Source organism: Varanus komodoensis, unplaced genomic scaffold, assembly GCF_004798865.1.
Source record: "Varanus komodoensis strain SLA01 unplaced genomic scaffold, ASM479886v1 scaffold45, whole genome shotgun sequence".
Lineage (NCBI taxonomy): Eukaryota > Metazoa > Chordata > Lepidosauria > Squamata > Varanidae > Varanus > Varanus komodoensis.
The window spans coordinates 4202385-4224229 of NW_025336011.1; the positions used below are offsets into that span (position 1 = coordinate 4202385).

Sequence of the window (21845 nt, forward strand, 5' to 3'; positions counted from 1 at the left end):
TGCTGGGCAGGTGTCCAACCTGCCTGGGCCCCTTTAAGAAGGCAAGTGCCCGTCGCTCCGGCTCGCTGCGACTGTTTCTTTTCCCCCGGAAGAAAAGTGTAGCCAGAAGGGCTTAGATTCAGCGCAAGGTGGGGAGGAGGTAACCGAGCAAGGGAGCGCGCCTCCCCCTCCTAAGTATCGCAGGCGGGCAGGCACAGAACGGATTTATCCGGACCGTTTGCAGGGAGACAAACTGGGGGGAGGGGGGGCGGCGGAAGAGAAATCCCTCTCGCAAAGGCGCCGCTGGGAATCTGCAGCTGCAGAGCAAAAGTGGGGGTGCGAAGGAGGCAGAGGGGAACCCGCGGGCACGGCAAGCGACAACCCTAACCCGCCGAGCCGCACTCATTGAGGAAACGAGGAAGAAACTGACCCGGCGCGAGATGTCTCCTGGTCGATCTCAGCGCTGCAGAACCGCCGGGCTGAGGCGCCGGCTCCGGAGGCAGAGCGCGCTGCTTTTAGGGTGTAGCCTGTGGATTTCTCTTTGCTCGCTAAGATGCGCTGCTTTCAACCTGGACACTAAATTTCTGGTCCTCAAGAAAGGCAAGACTCCGGACAGTTTCTTTGGACTCTCGGTGGCTCTGCACCATCAAGAGAACCCGCAAAGATACCTGTGAGTGGAAAAGCACTATAAAATCTCCTGGATTTCTTGTTTTGGAGGGGAGGGAAATATCCCATGAGTATTAAAAAAAGGCGATGGGGTTGAGTATCTAAAAAAAAGCCTATGGCTCTCCGATCGTGAAAGTTTACTCCTGAGATATTGGAGTGGGGGGGATTTATTTCCCTACGCATGACTTGGGCATTTAATTGAGCACAGGCTTTTGAGTTACACAAACCTTTAGCAAGCCAGAATCTGAGTCTTAAGAGCCACTTTGGCATCCACGGTACTTAAGGGGACCTCCCTTAACTTCTTGTAGTTGCAATCCTGTACCATTTGTCTAGCCATGGAATAAGATGGGACTTACTTTTGGGAAGACATGAATAGGATTGGGCTGTAAGGCATTCTCTTTTCTTTCTGCTCCTTTTAGTGCTCTCTGTTTTCGACCTGTCTGAGGCAAACACCGACAGGTACAGGAAAGCTGCCCACAGGCTGCTTTAAAGGGAGATTAGATAAGATTCCTGGGGCATATTAATAGTTGCTAGCCGTTGTGATTATATACTCTGTATTGTCAGGTGCAACATTACCTCCAGACACCAGTTGCTGTGGAAAACAAACGGGAGAGTGCGGCTGTATGTCTGCGGTGGCACTCACCTGTGGGCAGCTGGTCGCATGCCGTGGCAATAAGATGTTGGGCCTTGGCCTGATTCAGCAGGGCGCTGAGTTCTGCCTTCATTCTCTGATGAAGTCTGGCAGTCTCTAGGCTGTTTTCAATTAAATTCCCAGCTCTTGGTTCCTTCGGAGGTGGAATGTTAACTTCGTTTCTTCGTCTCTTGCCAATTAACAAGCAGATTTTCTTTCTAAGCATATGCACAGAAACGGAGAACTTAAGGATTGTCAGTTTACCTCTGTTTGCGTTATTCGGCTCATGGGTTTAGCCGGATTTCATCTGTTTATGGACTGCAAATTACTGTCTGCATGTTTGAGCCCGAGAGCTATTTTGTTCTGCCTGGTTGATTTGAAATGGTCCTATTTTGGGATGTTGCTGCGAAAAGAATGGCCAAGGCCCTTTATTTACCCTGGTAAACAGTGGCTGCAGGTAATGCGAAAGGTGAATGCAAAACTCCCCGCTTGTAATGGCAGCCTTCAGCTGATCATAGGAAAAGTACAGGGAGACCACAGCTGCCCAATGGCAAGTTGCTGCTCAAGCGACCTTATCAAACAGGAGTAGGGGACTGAAAATACCAGCATGGCACCAGGTAGTAACTTTTTCCCAGGGAGCTTCAGCAATTGAGCTGCCTAGAAATGCAACTAATAATATTAATGTCCCCATGTTACTTGTAGCAACTCCATCAAAAAGGTGTAGGCATGAGTATTTGTATCAGCAAAGCATCTTCAATATCTGCCTTTATTTTCATGGAAACCACCATGCCGCTATCTTGTTTGGTTTTTAAAATATTTATATCCTACCTTTTTCCTTCCAAGGAACTCAGGGTAGTTCACATAATTCTTCTCTTCCTCCTCACAACAACCCTGCGAGGTAGGTTGGACTGAGGAGCTGTGATGGGCCCATAGCCACCCGGTCAGCTCTATGGCTGAGTGTTGATTTGAACTCGGATCATCTGAGTCCCAGTCCTGCACTCATAACCATTATTTAGTGTCCTTTTAGGAATAAATCCATGTGGTCCCAAACCTGGAGGTCAGCGTAATTCAGAGCAGCACAGTTTAGCCTGGGGTTATCAGAACAGTCACAGGTGTAGCCTAGTAAAAGACATATGTACTCTCCTCTTTTCAGTGTGCTTATCCTGTCACTGGCAGCAAGTGATGGACCCCAATTCAGTAACTGATGTACTGAATTAGGGCCCAAATACATACATAACCAGACATTTTAAGAAAGTGTCGATCTCACTTTATCTTCAAAAGAAACCAAAGTGGCTAACAATATATATTTTAAATCTACAATAATTTATATTTTAAAAAATGATAAAGAGATGGGAAAAACAGCCCTAAAGCTTTAAACAGACAAACAAGCCACAGAATAATACCCTGGAACTGCAGAAAGATTAATCCAGCAGGTCAAAAGCCTGATGGCATAGAAGCCTTTGCCACCTAGTGGCAAGATTTCTTTGAATGGGCATGTGCTGAATTTCACAATGCCCACTGAAAACAGTCTGAGATGGAGACAGTTTTGACACTCTAGATGTTACTGGACAACAGTTCTCATCCCCCTTGACTATTGGATATGCTGGCTGGGGCTAATGGGAGGTGGAGCCCATCTATGTGAGTAGGACCAAATGGTCCTTCCTCCACTCCTGAAACAATATTCTAATCTCGGGCTGAGTGGTTTGTCAACTTGCTGCCTGTGCTGTGGCCCTGATGTGCTTGGATCCAACCTGGAAGGGCCAGCATCAGAACTGAGGGTGCCCTGGGCAAGACACCATCTGGGACGCACTCCAAAGCCACCCTGGTAGAACCCCAGATCTGTGCTTTCCTGCTGCACGCCAAGTCAAAGGCCACCACTGCCTCCTGCTGCTGCCCTCCCATAAACTTGTTGCCCAAGCAGGACCTGTGGTCGGCCCTGAGAACTGAAGCACCGGTGAAGTGGCTGCAGAAGGTGCCACCACCCTCGCTGTCCCAGAATGCCTGCTGGGCTCCCCCAGCCTGGTGCCTTCCAGACATTTTGGAGTGCAGCTCCCAGCAGCTCCAGCTAGCAAAATGAATGGTCAAGGAGAACGGGAGCTAAGGTCCAGCTGGGTTAGACCAGTAGCTAACTCGGTTTGGGAAGGCTTTTCCCTTCTCTCTGTTACCCTGGCTGTCGAAACTAGGCTTGAAGGGTTTGGAGAGAGATCCTTTTTCAGTGGTGCAGGGAAGCCACGGCTCATGGGGAGGTAGCGCCAGCGAACGTTTATTAGCAGGTTGCTTTTGGAGCAGGCTGCTCTAGGCCCATGATGCAGTCTGCATGCGAGGCTTTGGAGGCATGTGGAACAGACTTCCCCAAACTGTGCCCTCCCGAGGCATTGCTCTGTAATTCCCATGCATGCTGGGAATGCTGTCATTTGTGGTTAAAACACCTGGGAGGACACCAGGTTGGAGAAAGCAGGTGTAGAACTTTATTGGATTTGGGGGTGCAGTTCCAAATATGAGGTACCCATGTGTGCTGTGTTTCTTGTTTTGGATTCTGCTGCAGGGCAACAGCTTTGGTCACCACACAATGCAAAGCAGTGGCTTTTTGGCCCTTGGTGGGAAGGAAAGCGTGAATCTGGGCTTTGTTGCCTGAGCTGGCATTTGGCATGGTGCCTTCTCATCCCCGCCTGCCCCTGTGTGAATGCAGCTTGCACAGTGGCGTTTCTCCAGTCACTGCTGGATGGCCGCCATTAAACATCTCCCATAATGCCTCAGAACGATGCTACATCCAGGGCATTGTCAGAAATTGAAACAGCAAGTACAGTTGAAGTTGGGGTCGGGGGAAGATGGGTACCAGAGGGTACACTTGGCCAGTGATTTAACAGCTGTCTGATCATATACACTGATTTTGCCCAGTACATTTCTGTTGCCTGATCCAACTTTCATGGGGACATGGGTTTTCTGAGTGCTCTCCTCTCCAGGCGCTGACCGGCCCCAGTGCTTCTTCGTTTCCTCAAGGTGGCTGCATCACAGAAGCAGGCAGCTTGTAGAGCAAACCATTAGAAGAGCCTAAATCCCATAATCCCTCACCACTTGCAATGCTGGCTAGGGCTGATGGGAGTTGTAGGTCAAAAGGATGTGGCGTGCCATATGCTCTCCACCAGTGCAGTGTTATGCGATGGCCACAGAGCATGTCCTGGGCGAAGTGGGCAAATCTTTTTCTGTCAAGGGCTGCATTTGCTCAGGTCAAGGGTTGCAACCTGTGGAGGGGCAGGCACACGCAGGCAGTGGAAGGGCCTGGAGCCAACATGGCATGGATCATAGAATCACTCAGTTGGAGGGGGCCTAGAAGGCCACCAAGTCCACCCTCCTGCTCAGTGCAGGACTCGGGTGTCCCGCCCAGATTGCAACCAGGTCTGACCCTGCCTAGCTTCCAGCCACTCTCTTTTCTCTCCTGCCAGCCCACGAGCAGCAGTGATGGGAAGGACACTTGGCCCTCACCAGAGATCTGACTGGATCATGTGTGGAGGGCTTTGGAAACCTGAGGGCCACATGGAGCCCTGGGTTGTGGTTGCCTTTGCACACCCCAGAGTGGATCTTCTCTTCTAATGGGGAAGATTGTAGCTCCTGGCTGCAGATTGCCATATTTGGGGATACAGGAAAGAACATCCCCTCCAGGCATATAACCTGGTAGCTCTCAGCTGCGTTTTATTCTTCTTGGCTCTTGGCTTTATCCTTCTTTGCTTTTGTCATACGACATGCTTTTTGTCTTTTGCTTCATCCCCTGGCTTGATCCAGCAAGCACATGCCCCATCTTGCAAGTGCTTCTCTGTGGTTCACACCTTGTCTGTCACTCATGTGCCTGGGCAGCCTGCAGCCTCCCTGTCTGCTGTGCAGCGTGATTGGTGGTTTCGGAACTGTGCAGGATTTACTGCTGTAAGTCAAGCTGAATGTTGCGCTCTCCAGCTCCAACTCCCAAAGCTCTTGAGCTTTCTGTTGCGGAGGAAGAAGGGGGGCATTTTAAGAGTTTGTTTCTGAGAGCTGTTCCCCATGTTTGGATGACATGAGATATAGCAAACTCAAGCTGTGCCTGAGCTCTTTAACTGGGTTTTAATACATTCATTTTATTATTGTTTTAATAATCAAGTCTTAGTTATGATTATAAGCCACTTCAAGTGCTATTTTTCTCGGGAGAAAGACAGTGCACAAGTTGAATGAATGAATGAATGAATGAATGGATGGATGGATGAATGAATATTTGATGCTGACATTGAAATATCAAGTTCCTTGCAAGAGAAAGAAAGGTGGAGTAAAATAATAATGATAACAATAATTATAATTTTTATTCTGAGATTTTTTCCTAAGAGGCTGTGACTGGCTGAAGAGTCATAGCTCTGAAGGATTTTAATATGGATCTTTCTGGTGTTTGACCGCTGTACTGCTGGTGTAGTCTGTTGCTTCCAAATCACTCCTGGAAAAGCCAGTAAGACTTGGGATGCATGTTCTCAAGCCTACAGAAATGAAAGTACCATCTTGAGTGCAAGGTGAAGGACATATATATTTAGTAGAAGCCCCCAGCCCTGGAAATCCCTTCCCCAGAACCAGCTGTGCTCCGTGCGAAGGTGCATCCTTGGAATGTGTCCAGTAGTTGGACAGAGCCACACCTTGGCTTCTCACAGGTGGCTTGGACTGGGTTGGATCCAGACTAAGGCTACCCCTTTATAAACCATACACATAAAGAGGGTGTGTAGACGTGCATAAAATGTGCAGATGCAAATGTGTATGTACAGATGCAAATGTAGAAATCATTACACTTGCAATAGAAATCTAATATATTCCACCTTTACCAAGAAGCCTGTGTGCCTGCTATCCAGTTAATCACATTTATAGCATGCTTCTCTGTATGTCTACTTGAGTTCAACAGGATTTATTTCTAGGTAAATATATAGGCTTGCAGCCTTTGTTCCCAAAGGGGACTTAAATCAGCCATGATTAACTGACTCTTCATACTGATTTCAGTGGGACTTAAGTGCTATGTACTTAGATCGAACTCTCTGTATCAATAGGGTTGAGCCCCAGTACCACTTCTTAGAGGAGGGGGAGGTAAGCTGCACCGAATTGCCAGTGTTGATGCAGGCAGACCATAGTTGCAGAAGCGCTACAGAGCTGGTGCAGCTAGTTAATCCAAACAGATGCAAACTTGTGCATATTTTCAAGGCCTTCTTCCTACAGGTGAGTTAGTAAATATGTGCTTAAACTATACCACTTCAGGTGGGGGCTCACGTGTCTTGATGTTCCTCCATCTAAAAAAGAAAAAGCAAAACACCACCATGACTCTGCTTGTAGAAAAGGAGCTTGTCAAGCTCTATAATTAATCTAAGAGATCTTGCGTAGCCCTTTTCTTTACATGCTAGCCTTCTATCTGCAGGGAGATTTTGATGTTGTTTTAAATGGAGGAGCATTTGGTCATATGGCTTACATCCCCGCATTCTGTAGTGATGCAGTCATCTGGACACAGGTTTGCCACCTCACCTGCTGTTTGTGAGAACTACACCTATTCTAAATGGCCTGTGGAAATATTCTGGGATTAACTCATACGTGGTCAGGAAGGGCAGGTAGCTGAGTCTTTATGGTATCTGTTTAAAGCATCCCACCCTTCAGCCTTTGCACATTTTAATCCAGCAGCACCCACAAGGCTTGCCCTGCCCTGGTTCATCACCCAGGACTAGTTCAGGCTTGCTAAATTGACACATTTGGAGGTCTAGTGCTGGCTTGCCCTGGAGAGGGTCTGAGGTGTGAGTTTCTCAAGGGCCTGTTAACCTACTCACATTTCTTTGCTAGATGGGCTAAATTTTGCCTTGATGTACAAAAGAGCTTTTCAAAGCACCGGATTTTCCCTCTTGATTAGCTAACTCCTTCTCCTAGCCCAGGCTTCTGTTCCCATGGAGACAGGTATTATGTTGTTTAAGAGGCAATCTTTTTCCTCCCCTTCCTGCCTTAACCTTGGTATAAATCAAGGCTTCACTAATGTTAAGTGCTCTAAAGGGATGCTTTTCGAGATTGTGGTTCAGTTGCTGCTTTGTCCATGTGTCCTTTGTCTTGCTTTTTAACTGGGTTTGCCACATTTGGGGGCTTGGTGGGTGGAGGGACAGCTTCTTCTGCCTGTGAACAGCTGTTTCTGCCAGGCAGATAAGTAAAGCTTTTCTTGATATAGAGATCAATTAATCCTGACAGCTCTAACTTTTGTGTCTCAGGAAAGCTTTTAAAAAGACATAGCAACCATGGAAGGAAAAATAAATGGCAGCCTGTTTTCTGCTTGCTTTCAGTCGTTCCTCCTTCTCACACACTCTGGTGATTAAATTTATGTCCTGTCCCTTTTGCTCCTACAAATAACCCAAGGCAGCTTACATCATCCTTCCCCTTTCCATTTTATTTTTCCAACAGTCCTGTGAGGTAGGTTGGGCTTAGAATCACTGAGTGAACTGAAGTTGCTCAGTGAGTTTCTTAGCTGAGTGGAGACTCAACTCTGCTGTAAACCCCACACCTCACCAGTTCAGTTGTGCAGCATGCTCCAGGATCTTAGTTTCTTTAATCCTGGTTAAGAATGTCTGTTACATTCCTGCCTTGCTGGTCTAAGATGGGTGAACAGAAGAAATGGCCTCAGTTCCCAACAGCCTCTGGTCTTTCTTCTCTGCCTCCTTCAACATGGTGCCTCCAAATGTATTGGCTGACCAGAAGTGGCAATCGTGGGCAATATCTTGGTAATTGGAGGTCCCAGAACCTGTTTAATTTGTGCCAGGATTAAAACCATAAAACATATGAAATCCAATAGTGTATCTCCACTTGGAGCAAGAAATGCAACTCGGAGTAGGGGATGCAGATAAACGTCAACAATAATTAAATACATCTGAGCATCTGCAAAGTGCCTTTCTAGTGCAACTGAAACCACCACAGTCTGTCCAGGATTAGTGGTGAGGGCTTCCATGCCAGATGTGATCTCTTCCAGACAGATGTGAATCCTAATCTGGCCAGAGATGCTTGGCAGTCTGTGGCTAAGGACAGGATGGCCCCTCCCCCACCCTGGCCTTTCCTGTGCAGAAGCAAACTGGATTGGCAATTGAATTTGGTGTCAACAGAGGTGGGAGGAGATTGCCTGCCACCATTGCCTGAAGCTGCTTCAAGGAGTACAGGACATACACAGCTCTGTCTCCCAACAGAGGAGAAAGATCAGCAGGATCAGGAGAAATGGCTATGGGTACCAGTGGTGTCCTCATCATCAGCCACTTGAGGTTGTTGACTCATTCTGCCTCATGGGAAGGCCTGCCTTGAGCTGCAGCATTATTTGGAACTGCTCCTTGTGACCAGTTTTTTTGTTGTGGGGGCTTTCCCCATCTTACAGCACGTCCATCCAAGTCATTAAATGCAGCTACTCCTCCTGCAGGTCTTGCGTTCTGCTTTTAAAATTAAAAAGAACAGCTTATTAACACCACCAAGCCAAAAACAGTGGGATGGCTGGGAAAGAAAAACAGACCTCTTGACTTTTACATTTCTGAGACAGCTGGAGGGTCTCTCTCTCTCTCTCTCTCTCTCTCTCTCTCCGCATTTGCATGTCTCTTTCTTACCCATTTAAAAGAGAGATCTTGTGCCCTGAAATGGATTTCTGATGGCAGCTGCTGCATGGCTTCAACAAGGGTCTGTTGGGACATTCCAAAGATTCATTTGTAAAGCTCTTGTTGAAGTTGAGGACTTTCTGTGATCTCTCTCTCTGGAGTAGCCTTCTGGTAGGCAAAAGGGGAAGGAAGGGACAAGACTGCAGTGCTGAGTGTAACCCATCCGTATGCAGAAAGTCTGGAGAGGATGTGAATTGTGGGCAATGCAGTAGGAGGTGTGGCTCACCCTGCGTGCCAGGCACTCGCATCTTTTGGGCGTTCGGATGGAGGGAGGCCACCCATATGCGGTGCTGAGTGTCTCTTGCTCTTTGGGAATTTTTTGCTTTCTGTTAAACCTTGAGGCTGGGTGGATAGAAGTTTAGGGTGGCTGCTTATGACTTGCCAGAAATAGGAAATCCTTCACCAAAAGAGAAGAGATAGTTGTGCATAAATGCAGTGTGTCTCTGTGTGTCAGCACATATGTGTGAAAACAAATTGTGAGATTTCAGTTGAAACCCAGTGCATCTCACCAGGGTGTGGAAGTCTGTGACCAGGCAACCTGTGGGCCTGCGTGTTCCGCCATCAAGTGCTATTGCTGTTGATTCAAAGCTTTTTTCTGATAGCAATATTTATTTGAGTCATATTCCACTTTTTTCTTATAATAAACTCAAAGCAGCCAACATTATTCTTCTCCTCCTGCTTTCAAACTTATCCCCACCACAACAACCCTTTGAGGTAGGTCGGGTTGAGAGTCTGTGGCCCAAAGTCACCCAGCTGGCTCCATGGCTGAGCAGGGACTAGAACCCGGCTTCACCTGAATCCCAGTCCCACACCCTTAACCACTACACCACACTGGCTCTCCAATTTCATAATCATTAAACTGGAGAGTTCTTCAGTTTGAGGATGCCCCCCATAAAGAAAAGTTCACTATCAGAAGAGCTGCCACATGTCCTCTTTTGCAGAGGGCATTTCTCTATTTGCAGGGCTACCTGTGGACTGGCCTCTGAAAAGGAGGAACCAGAGCCACCCTACCAGAGATGGATTAACTCACCTTATCAATAACAGCAACACACTGGAGTCTTGTGGCACCTTAGAGTCTCACACATTTATTACCATAGTAGCCTTAGTGGATTAGGGTTTGACCAGAAGGTGGATCCCTTGGTGCTTTGCAGCAGATTGGCAAGACTTTCTTACTTCCAGCCATTTAACAATTGCTCAAAACGATTTCCTTAAATTAGGCTACTGAAATAAAGCTTGGGGTAGTCATGAGCGGGTTTTTGGGTGAAATGGCTTTGGGCTGCATTCAGAATAGCTTGTGCTCAAAACACATTCTGGGGCTCAGACTTCTTTAATTCAAGGTGAATGTATTTTGCACCAGGCTCTGGTTTGTGGAACTTGATGGACTCCAAGTCAAAAACTAAGCAGACTCTGCAGACCTGAAGTTCGCCTGTCCTTGAACTGGAATCCATTTCAGCAGGTGTGTGAAGTGTTATCTCACTTTGGCAGGTTCAGACCACACTCACTGTGTCTGATGAAATGGATTCTGACCCACAAAAGTCAGTGTGGTGAGTAATGTGTTACTCCTGGTCACAAGACTTAATCTGTTGCTACAAAAACAACAAACATGGCCCACCCCATCACACCTGGATATTTCCCCCCTGGAAATTGTCACACAATACATTTCTTTTCCACATCTCCTCTGTAAAAGTCAAGGCAGTACATGTGGTTCACTTTCTCACAAGTTCAGCCTCACGACGACTCTGTGAAGGAAATCGGTTAGACTGAGTTGCATGAACAAGTTCAAGCTCGGGCAGTGAACTCTGTGGCTAAGAGGAGATCTGAACCTAGATGTCTGACATTTGAGCTGCGATACCATATTAACTCTTTGCATGTCTGTGCATGTATAGAAAAACTTGGATCCCCTGAAACAAATTCATACATGTTTGGCCAGCAAAACATTCCCCGGAGACAAAACCCTACACCCTGGAGAAAATAGCCATGGACAAGTAGACAAGCAAGAGTGACAAGCCTGACCCTTGGTCGCTCTTTGCTTCCCATCCCCCGCCACAAGCTATTTCATCTTTGAGAAAAGATTAAGTTGGAGCACATGCTGATTTGTGTGTATTCCAAAGGTGGGCTGTTAATCTACTGCTCTCCAGCACCACATGCCTTATGCAATAGCCTTCATTGGGAGTTATCTTGTGCAACCCGGTGCCTTCTCAGAATCACCCCCTCCTCAACCCCAGCTCAGAAACTTCCATGTAGAGCCGATTGTTGCTTACCCTTTTGCCCAGATTCCTAAGGGCTTCAACTTCTGTGTGCTGAAGGTGCAAGGTTCTAGTCCTTGGGGGCCACTCTAATTTTTAAAGTAATAGGCGTCTCAAAGAAGGAATTACTCACTCTCCCCCAATAATTCCCTTGCAGTTTAATGGGGCTCAATGCACTTAACCTATTTTTCTGCCACCAGGGCCACTCCTCAGCTTCCAGGAGGCTTTGTAGGCCTGTTCCACCTCTGCCATAGCCCAGTTTATGAAGGGCACCTTAGTTTTCATATTCTGCATGGCATCTGGTACAGTGCAGATGTGAACACTACAGCCCTGTGCATGTCTTCTCAGAGGTAAACCCCACTGAATGCTATCAGACACAGGGTGGCCATGGGTCCTCTTTTGTGGAGGACAGACCTCTGTTGGAAGGTGTCCTCTGTTCAAGGTCTCTGCAGACCAAATCTGGCTTTAAGCTCAAGAATGGTAAGAAGGACACATAGAGGTCATGGAGTTGCCCAGCAGCTACAGACTGAGCAACAAGCAAGTCATCTGGTTGCAGTCTCTTCCCCTTGAGCTAAGATGTATTGTGTGCCTATTTAAATCACAGCAATCTAAATGGGCTTCTATGCAGATGTATTAGCATATGCACATTTAATTCTAATACATACTTTTGGGTTTTGGTGCTGCAGAAGTGATCGTCCTAATAACTTTTAAAATTTTTAAACTTTTAAAAGAGCAGCCTGGCCCAAACATGCAGAACTTCACACCATGCTTGTGCAGAACTTGACCGGCAGGTGCCTCACAGTCAAAATGCTATTTCAAGTCGAAGCTTTCATGACCAAGAAGGGGGCATGTTGGTGGCTTATTTGTTTATGAAACTCTTTACACTTAGTGCTGATTGTATTGTATTTCTTTAGAAGTGTATTCCCATTTTAGCCCCGTCACGAAGCCACTTGCAATATCTCTTGAAAGTTTTGCAGGGCCCTTCAAAGGGGCGACAGACCCATTGCAGATGTGGCTGTTCTGGCATTCTGAAGGTGCTGCCATTAGCGGTCAAATCACGAAAATCTTTGGGGAGGGCAGAAAGGGGAAAATGCTGCAGTGAGTGCAGAAGGCTTTGGGATTCTGACAGGGGCAGGAGACAATTTGGTCCTCCCACAAAGTCCACTGGGACACCTGTGGGGAAACTGGGGGGAAAGGAGTTGGGGGCAACTCCAAGTGAGCCCAGTAGCTTGTCAGGCACAACCTGGTTGTTCCACAGATAACTCACCCTCCATAGTTCATTGGCAGGGCTGCTTGTCAGAATGCACCCTCTCTCTTGGATGGGCTCTCAAGTCAGAGAACAAAAGAAAAGGAGCAGGTGCTCAGGGAAGATGCTGCAACCCTCACCTCCTGGCAGGATTGGGCTTGGCTGCACTTTGGTCTGTTTTCTAACAGCCAATAAATTGATGTCTCTCTTCTTTGGGGATTCTAGAAATAGGACTTCTTCAAAGGAGCACATCCCCCATCCTTCCTCCTCAAGCAGAGGCCTGGACTGGGGCTTCAGGACCGCAAAGATAGCAGAAGTCCTGATCAAAGTTCTGATGAGTCAGCTAACATTTTAACACCCAGGGGATCTCTAATCTCCTGGCCTTGAAACTCAAGGCTCTTTTATCTGAACTTAGGGACAGACAAGTCTATTTCCAACTTCAGCATGTATTTACCCATCAATCCATCCAATTTCTGCATTCATCTGATTTTTTTCTCCCTGCACAAGACTGATTGTTCTCCTGCCAGGAGGCTAACCTGCATTTTCTTGCTGGTTGTGGGAGAAAGGAGTGTGTGTGTGTAAACTGGATCTCTAATTACAAATTGAATAATTGATTAAAAGTAGAATAAGCAAGAAATTAGAAGAAAATAAATCAGATGAAACAGTTGAAACAATTAGATGGGAAGTGGGCGAGGCAACAGGAAGAGGAATATGTACTGAAATTGGTAGAAAAAAGAAAGAGAGGCTAGATCAATAGATTAATAGAGTAATGAAACGATGTAAGAGCTGGTGGTTCTTTTGCTCGCCTGCTCATTCTACAAATGCAAGCTCACATAAATACATCTTTAAATGCATATGTAGCATGTTTGAACTGTGCAGCATTTGGGACTAGCTAAATTCTGAGCTGCCTTTCAGTCTCAGGATGAGGCAATCTCAGAAGGAATTCACAAGATCAAAATTCCTTGAGCATCCCTCTGGAACCTGGGCTCTGCGTGTCTCTGTGCCTCTTTCCCATGGCTGCAAGTTGCTGCCTGTGATCTATATCTATTCCTCACCTCCTTTCCCAGGTGGTCTGATGGCAGTCCTCTCCTGCTCAGCTAGACCGAGCTGGGATTTCTATGTGTAGCTGTTATGAAAAGAAGGAAATGTTATCATGAACACCATGAAGTAACCTTCTTCTACTGGTTACTCTCCAAATATCTGTTGACTCCAGAACCCATCTGGGCTGATGGGTGTTGCAGTCCACATCGTTGAGGGAGAAGGCTATAGTGTCTTCCTCTTCCTTAGTGACTATCCTGGGGCCTCCACTAGCCTGAATGTGACCCAGCTGTAGAAGGTTAATTGATGCATTGTCTGTTTCCTGTCAATTTCAGCTCAGTGCTTCACTGAGACAGACACACATCTGGCTGTTCCCAAGTCACATTGGCCTTGTCGTAAATCCCTTCAGACTTCTTTTAAGGCTCAGTATTAGATTTCAGCTTGCTCCCTTCACTGCCTCCAAGATGAACAAGGCTGCAGGCATCTTCCTGCCATGTGCATGTTGCTCATTGTATCTAATTTACAGAGGAGAGCTTGCAAAAGCAACTTAGCTCTGCTGAGATTTACCTTGCTGCTCTTGACATTTCATAACGTTATGCTTCTCTTTGTTGCTACTCTCTGAGCATCCCTTGGAATTGGGACTCCAGAGGTTGAGCATAGTGCCCAAATAGATTGTGGTTGGGAGAGACACTCCAGCAGGTATTGGGGTCCCAAGTGTAGGATTTATAGGTTAAAAGCAGAAGCTTGGATTGGGTCTGTAAACATACAAGCAGCCAATGCAAGTGGAGCAGAACTGGTCTTCTCTGGTCAAACTGAAGGGTCCTGATTATTGATCGGGCTGCCGCATTTTGCAGCAGGTTCTGAACCATTTTCAAGGGCAGCCCCATGTAATCATAGATAGAGGTTGCCAGAGCGTAGCTCACCAAAACCAGGTTATCCCTGTCCAGATAGGAGGATCGCTGGTAGAAGGCACTCTGAGCCCCTGAGTTCACCCGAGTCTCAAGTGCCAAGGGCGGATCAAGGAGAACCCCAAGCTATGGACCTTCTCCTTCAGGGGAAATGCAACCCTGTCTAGAACAGGTAGTGCACTCTGCAGCTGGTCGGAGAAACCACGCACCAACAGCATCTTAGTCCTGTCTGCATCGAGCTTCAGTTAGTTAGCCCTTCTCCAGTCCATGGGTGCAGTGAGGCACCAATTCAGCACATCACAAAAGCGAAATAAAGCTACAGGTGATCAGCATCCTAATGAAAGTGCTCTCAAAAGCCCTAGATGACCCCACTCAGTGGTTTCATGCAGATGTTAAATAGCGTGGGAGACAGAAGAGACCCCTGAGGAACTCCATGCTGGAGAATTGACAGGGTTGAACCATGTTTTCCAAGGACCACCTTCTGGAGATGGCCCTCCAGACAGGAGTAGAAGCACCCCCACTTTCAGAGAGTTGCTCCAGAAGGATACCACGGGTGATTCTACTGAAGGCCACTGAGAAGTCCATGAGTATCAAAAGGGTCACACTCCCCATCTCTTACCCCACAAAGGTCACCATACTGACAGATCTAGGAGGAGGAACCCCAGGGGGCACTTGAGGGTTCCAGCAAATCTGAAGCCAGCCCTGGCATTTGGAATGTTGGCCTCATAAATGCTCTTGTCTATTCATGGCTTCCCAAGGTTGGAAGGGACTCATAAGGCCAACTGGTCCAACCTCTAGCCCCAAACAGGGTTATTTATTCAGTGCAACATCAATCAGCCCCAGGTTGATGCCATGGCACAGTCTGACAAAACCACTTAGTGCACAAGGAGCATCCGGTGACTCAGGTGCATGAGCATCAGCACATGCTGAGAGGGGTGGCCAAATCTTTCCTTCGTTCTCTGATCCGACTTGCAGTGTGCTCTGAGGAGTGAGACTGTATAATCCACCCTGAGGGCAGATTGGCCCACGTTGGGAGGAGAGAAATGTACGTCTTTCTTGTGAGAGAAAGACAGGTAATAAGATAAGAATAAAGGTAAGAAATGTAATCATCATCATCAAATCAACTGGCAACCCATCCTTGGTATGTCTGCTCAGTTACGAGCCTCACTGAATGAAATGGAGTTTACTTTTAAGCAAAGGATTGTAGACTTAGTCTTTGCAACGTCTTAGTCTTTATCTTGGGGTCTAATCTCAGACCATCCTGCAGCCCAAGATGTTCCAAAAAGGGTGTACATGTGTGAGAGGGGGAGGAGGGGGAGGAGAACACAGGCAGGAGGAAAATTCTTAGCATCTCTATAAAAATTCAGTTAGATTCTCCTCTACAAATCTAAAATTCTCACTCATCCTACACAGTCAAACATTCAGGGCAGCGCTCTTTAGTTTATGCTGGATTTCTTGGTCTGGAATGTACCCAAAGCTACTCAAGATAAACATCAAGTAAATATCAAGCTCCAACATCATATTTGAAAACAATTCAATTAACATTTCATAACAAAATGTCAAACAAATGGAAATAAACCAAAACCATTGATTCAATAAACATAACCCAAGGTAAACTTTATACTACAGTGAAATGATACAACCCACCATTTCACTGGATTTTGATCACACCATTCCTTCAAGGAGTGCCAGGTGGTGTACATGCCCTTTTATCCCTGACAACAATCCTGTGAAGTAGGCTAGACGGAGTGAGAGGCTGGCCAAAGATGAGCTTTGGAGCTGATCAGTTCCCACCTCACTAGTATATAACAATGAAATTCCCAAAAATTAACAAGGGAAAAAAATGGAAATGGCAGCTCAGCTCTCAGGGCTGAGGCTTGTCCAGACTCAGGGCAGCCAATCTGAACACCTGCCTGGGTATTAGGGAGGGGGCTTCGCATCACGCCACTTCAGGGCTTCTCAAGTGATCTTTTCCCCGGGGCTCACTTCAGGGGGTGGAAATGAACAGCGGCATCTTCCATATGATGGTGGGATGGAGACCCAGCCAGGCACAAGGTGGCAGCAGAAGGGCAGAACCCTGCTAAAAAGCATTTAAGTGGCGCACCTGGAATGGCCATGTGTGGATGGCTTTCTGTTTGAAGGGCTGATAGTCCTCTGTTTTAAGGTGATCCCTGTTGGAAGGCCTGCCTTGTACAAATAAGGTTTAAAGATTAGAAACAAAACAAAACTGAGCCTTGAAACAACGGCTAGCGCCAGGACCACACACGTGGAACAGGCAGGCACATGGGTTACTTGGTCACAGTCTTCCATCCTCAGGTGAGATATACCAGATTTCAGTTTAAAGTACAGGAATTTCAAAATGTGCATGGATGCATGTACAGTAGGATATGCAACTTTTGTGCAAGTCTGTGTCCTTTTTTTTTCTTTTTGCATTTGTTTTTTTTTTTTTTTTGGTGGCAAATCTCAAACATCTGTCCTAAGCACATTGTTTCTGAATTCCATTATGGGGCGTAAAAATGCAGCCTGTGTGGTCACTGCTGCTCGTTAACAGCCCTGCAGGCTCACTGGATGACCTTGGACGAGTCACAGTCTCTGTTTAACCTATTGCACATTGAGAAACTTTGGGGGCCAGGACTCACAGCTGGCTTTGCTATCAAGGAGACGTTTCACCAGAGCCTGGTGCTGTTCCAGTGCACTGCTGGCAAATACCTTCTTAGACATTTTTATTCATACAGGCCCTTAGCAAGTAAGAAATTTGCTTGCTGAAGTAGGTTTTAAACAGGTGGATACTGTCTTCATTATATTTTTGCATTTTATCTTGTATTATATTGTAAATTTGGAGCACTATTTATATTGTGAGCACTACATATATTGAGTAATTGATTAAATAAAACAAACAAACTAGAGATGAGAAGACCTATAAAGCTAGGATGAAGGAGGACAGGAACCAGAGCGTTCAGAATAAAACAATTTCCCCTAAGATTTTCTCAAAATCCCAGAAAGATCCAGGGAAAAGGCCCTGCTGTTTCAAAACTGATTTTTTTTCCTGAGCTTGCACATCTCTGAAACCAAATAAAACAACATTCAACAGGGATCCATTCTGATCAGACTTAAGTTGGGGAGTGTAAAAAATAGATCTCCAGATCTATTTTTTGGGCTTCAGCTTCAAGCATTCCTGACTGTTGGCCATGGCTGGCAGGATCTTCTGGGAACTGAAGTCCAAAACGAATGGAAATCTATCTCTTCTCCATCCCTGAACTAGGGACCGAACAGACATCTAGCGTACTGAAAGGTGGTGGAGACCTGGTCCAGCTTCCCATAGGAATTATGGAGAGGCAAAGCCCCTTCCCCTTCTCTGTTGGCCCCTTCCAACTCTTCTCTTCTGTGATTCAAAGGCAAGGACACATAGACTTCACTTCTGCACAGGTCAGCTCAGCTTCTTTTAAGCATCTAAATTAGGCCCTTGGTGATGGTGTTGAAACTGCTGCCGGTGGGACTGGTGGGGAAAGGGGACAGATGTGCATGCGCTAGTGCATAGGCCTAGTTTCACATCTAAATTGCAGCACTGGAAACACAGCACATCCCACTGCAGGAGGGGAGCCTGATCAGGTGAGCTGTGTGCCCGCTCTGCCTGTCATCCAAGAGCTCGGTGTTGTTGAGTGATCTGAAGGCTCCTCACGGCACTCCCTCGTCATGTTCCCCTTTACAGCAGGCTTGCACTGGGCAGCCCTTCAGATAAAGGGCACCTTCCACTAGAAGAGTGCGCTCTGCAAATCAGGAGGCACAGCCTCCCCGGTGTGTCTAGGAGTCTTCCGGCATGCCTCTCCTCCAAAAAGACCACAGAGGAGATCATAGATCAGTAGAAGAATGATAAAATCATAGTTTTTCAGTTGAACAGGAAAATGCAGCAATAATCCTCTAGCCTGGAAACCCCAGAACCAACAAACCGAGAGGCGAATGCTTGCGTGAAGACAAAAGCCAGAGTTTTGTTTTCAAAGACACCTAGGGAGGGTTATTTTCACCTCTTCCAGGAGGGCATTCCACAAAGCGGGGCGAAGTGCACAGACCCTGCCCTCTGTTGCGTCTCCTTTCTAATATATCGATGGGGGGGAGAGGGGGAAGTGGGGCATCTCCTGTAGATCTGGGAGTTCTAGTTTGCTGGGGATGTTGCACAGTCAAGCCAAATTGCATTTGCCCATTAATGTTTCTCTGCTGGAGCTTCAATCACTTCTTGGCTTTCAGAGCAGTGATAAAGCAGGGATGCCCTCCAGTTTCATGAGACAGGCCTCTTGCACAAAACTTCAATAAAAGCCACATCTCTTCAAAGCAAAGATCCACATGGCCTGTCTCCGTACACTTCATGCGCCCATCCTTTTCTTTTGAGCTGCCTTCCTCGACCTGGTGCCCTCAAGTTGATTTAGCTTTGATTCTCAGCAGCCCCAGCCTGCTGGAAGTTTCAGTCCCAAACCCCTGGAGGGTGCCATGCTGAGGAAGGCTGTCGGAGAGCATTTGGTGTGGATGCAGAAGTTCCCAGTTTCATTCCCTGGCTAAAAATGATCTTGGGCAGCAAGGCTGGAATCTCGCTGAGCTGCTGCCACTACTCAGAAGTTGGCAATGCTAAGCCAAAAGTACCAGTGGTCTGACTTGGTGAAAGGCAGCTTCTCCTCTCAGATATATTCACACAGTGCCAGCTGTGCGTGTTGAAGACCACTTGGACAAGAGCTCTTCAAGGGGCCCCTTGCTCGGTGACTCTGTCTTCTCACTGCCATTGTTACCGGCTCCTCACCCAAAATGAGTGGCAGCGTTCTTGGCTAAGCCAGGCTCCTACTGGCTTCTGGGGTCCTGTCGGGGTGCTTCTTGGAGGCACACTATCTGGCCCAGTTTTCCCCTTCAGACCCCTTTCTTCCATATTTTTTGTTTTCGTAGGGCACCACTCTTCAGTTTGAGCAGTGGGTGGTCCAGCTGGAAGGGCAGAATGGATAAAGGCAAAAAGCTCCTTGGACTGAAGCCAGCCTGCTGCTGCCAGCGTCCCACCAGCTGTGAATTCTAGCAAGAGCTTGAGAGAAAGGAGAATGATAGCTCAGCCCTTTTTGCTATAAACATGGTGTGGAAAAAGACCCTCTGTACATACCTTTTCTGTAACATCTGCCATCTTGACAATCCAAAGCGTGGGTGCGGAGAGCTGGCCTTGACTCCTGACCCTGAAGCCTGGCTTGCAGAGCTAGCCCTGGGTTTAGCAAAGTCATTTTAATGAATGTGCAAGTGAATGGAAGCACTACATAGGTTGCAAAGAAGCCAGGGTGTTTTGAACATTGCATTGTAGGCACCTAGCTCATTCAAGTACTTGACAGCTTTATTAATTGCCAGAGTCCTTATTTAGGAAACTGGAAGCTGATCAGATTCAAAGACCAGGTTGTGATAATATGAATTTTGAAAAGTTAAACTTACTAGATATAACATCACAGGAGCTGTGATTGGATCTCCTGTGATACTTTAAGGGTGCAGTCCTGTGCATGTTTAAACAAGAGAAAAGTCCTACAGCTGTAGGACTTCGTTCTGCCTAGATATGTACAGCATTGCACTTAAAATAAATTTACGAAATGCTTTGCGGGGGAACTATTCAGATCCAGACAGTGTGGCTCAAGGGGTAACCCTTTCCCACTTTTCTCAGGTTAATCACTCCCCACTCCAAAGCGGCTGTTGTGTTAAAACAGAGAAACCAGCAGAGTTTGCTAAAATCACAGGTGATGCCCATTTAAATGAGATAATTGGCAGGTCTGTAATAGTTTGCTAAGTGGGGTTGGGGAAATCTTAAGTGCCACTTTGTTGCCCCCAAATGGTTACTTTGCCAACATCAATAACCTCTTGCAACGTTGCGGCGGAGATGGGCGCGCAGGCCCCGGGTCACCTGGAATCACAGGCTGCTGCCCTTGCACCCTGCGTGACTGTGGGGCTGTTCGCTTCCGGAGCCAGTGCCTGGGCTGTTAGGGCAGCTTTCCTAGCTCTGCCAAGATCTCTGCAGGCTGCTTGCATTTAAGAACTGCGCTTCCAGGCACAGCTTGTGAGCCAGTCAAGGTAGAAACAGAAGAAAGGCATCCCGGCTTGGAAACTGAACCCAGGGCTCAGTCTAGCAACCTGCTTGTCAGTGCCAGGTTGCGCGCAGTGCCTTTCCTGCCCAGGTGAGTCACCGCTGCCTAGGGAGGCGCCTCAGCACAGTGGCAGTGGCTAAGAATCTGGAGAGCCGCTGTCTATCCAAGTAGGATAACCCTTCCCTAATCCAAGTAGGCAGACCTTCCCTAACCTGGTCCCTCCGGAAGTGTAGGGCCTCTGACCATTGGCCACACTGGCTGGGAATTATGGGAATTGCAGTCCAGCACATCTGTAGGGCACCAGTTGACTTTTCCGGACTATACGGGCTCCTCATTGGACCTTATTTGCAGTTGCTCCCATGTTCTTTACATTTTGTCTCCCACACACCTGAGCTTAGGCTTGAGGCAGAGGCTGCAGCTTTCAGGAAAGTGGCAGGACTTCTCTTTTTGGGGGGAGAATTAGTAACTGTTTACTGTTTAACTGTGCTGCAGCCTCCCTCCCATCTGAGTCCCTCCGGATCTGTGGCAGTACAACTCCCATCAACCTGCGCAGGATCGCAGCCTGGGGAAAGCCCAACCAAGTCATGGTGCTATGTTTTGCTTCCTGCTTTATTGAAACCGTGTGTCGCCTCCTCTTCAGTCTTCTGCCCTGCAGCCCCCATTCCTTGTCAGTACATTCCCTCCCTCCTCCTCCTCTGCTTTTCAGTCCCACTCTTCTTGGTGACAGGTGGAGGCCCTTCCGGAGGCGGATTCCCAGCAGGGGTTAATCAGGAATGGCGTTTGCTCTGAGGCTGCCGGAGGCCCCTCTCCTGGCACGGCTCCCCTGTGTTTACGCTTCACTGCCGGCTCTGCAACGGTGCCACCATTGGCGCCATGGGAGGAGATGCTGGGGGTGGGGGGATCATGTACATCAGCTTTCCCCAACCTGGAGCCTTCCACTTGTTGCAAACTACAACCCCCAGCATCCCTCAGCTTTGTGGTCCAACACAGCTGGAAGGCACTAGCTTATGGGAGGCTGGGAGACACTTTTCTCTTGATGCTCTTGATGCGCTTTTGTTGATGCTGCAGCATCCCCTCTTCTCAAGCAAGGAACCTTTGTTGGCATGCTATGCTTGTATCCCACATTTTCTCCAAAGAGCTCAAGAGAGCACACATTTTCCCTCTCACTCACATTTTTGTGTGTCCCCCACCAACCGTCTTGTGCGGTTGGCTATCCTGCAAGAAAATGACTGTCCAAACTCTCTCACACGAGTTTTGTGGCTGAGTGAGGATTTGAATGCTGCTCTCTCTAGTCTAGCCCCACCTTGCCAGCTACACAAGTCAGACAGCACAGAGTTCACTAGTGCATCTCTTTTTCTCCTGGTGATTTGCGTTTGGGTCCAGAAGGCAC

General features: G+C 47.4%; 1 protein-coding gene across 1 annotated transcript in view; it reads left to right on the plus strand.

Moving 5' to 3' along the window:
- The first annotated feature begins 238 nt into the window (after positions 1–238).
- Positions 239–21845, plus strand: part of ITGA3 (integrin subunit alpha 3) — a 70293-nt gene continuing 48686 nt past the window's right edge. The window contains exon 1 of the mRNA XM_044444552.1: positions 239–649. Within this exon, the coding sequence (XP_044300487.1) occupies positions 420–649 (230 nt within the window). The 5' untranslated portion in view covers positions 239–419. The remainder of the gene's footprint in view (positions 650–21845) is intronic.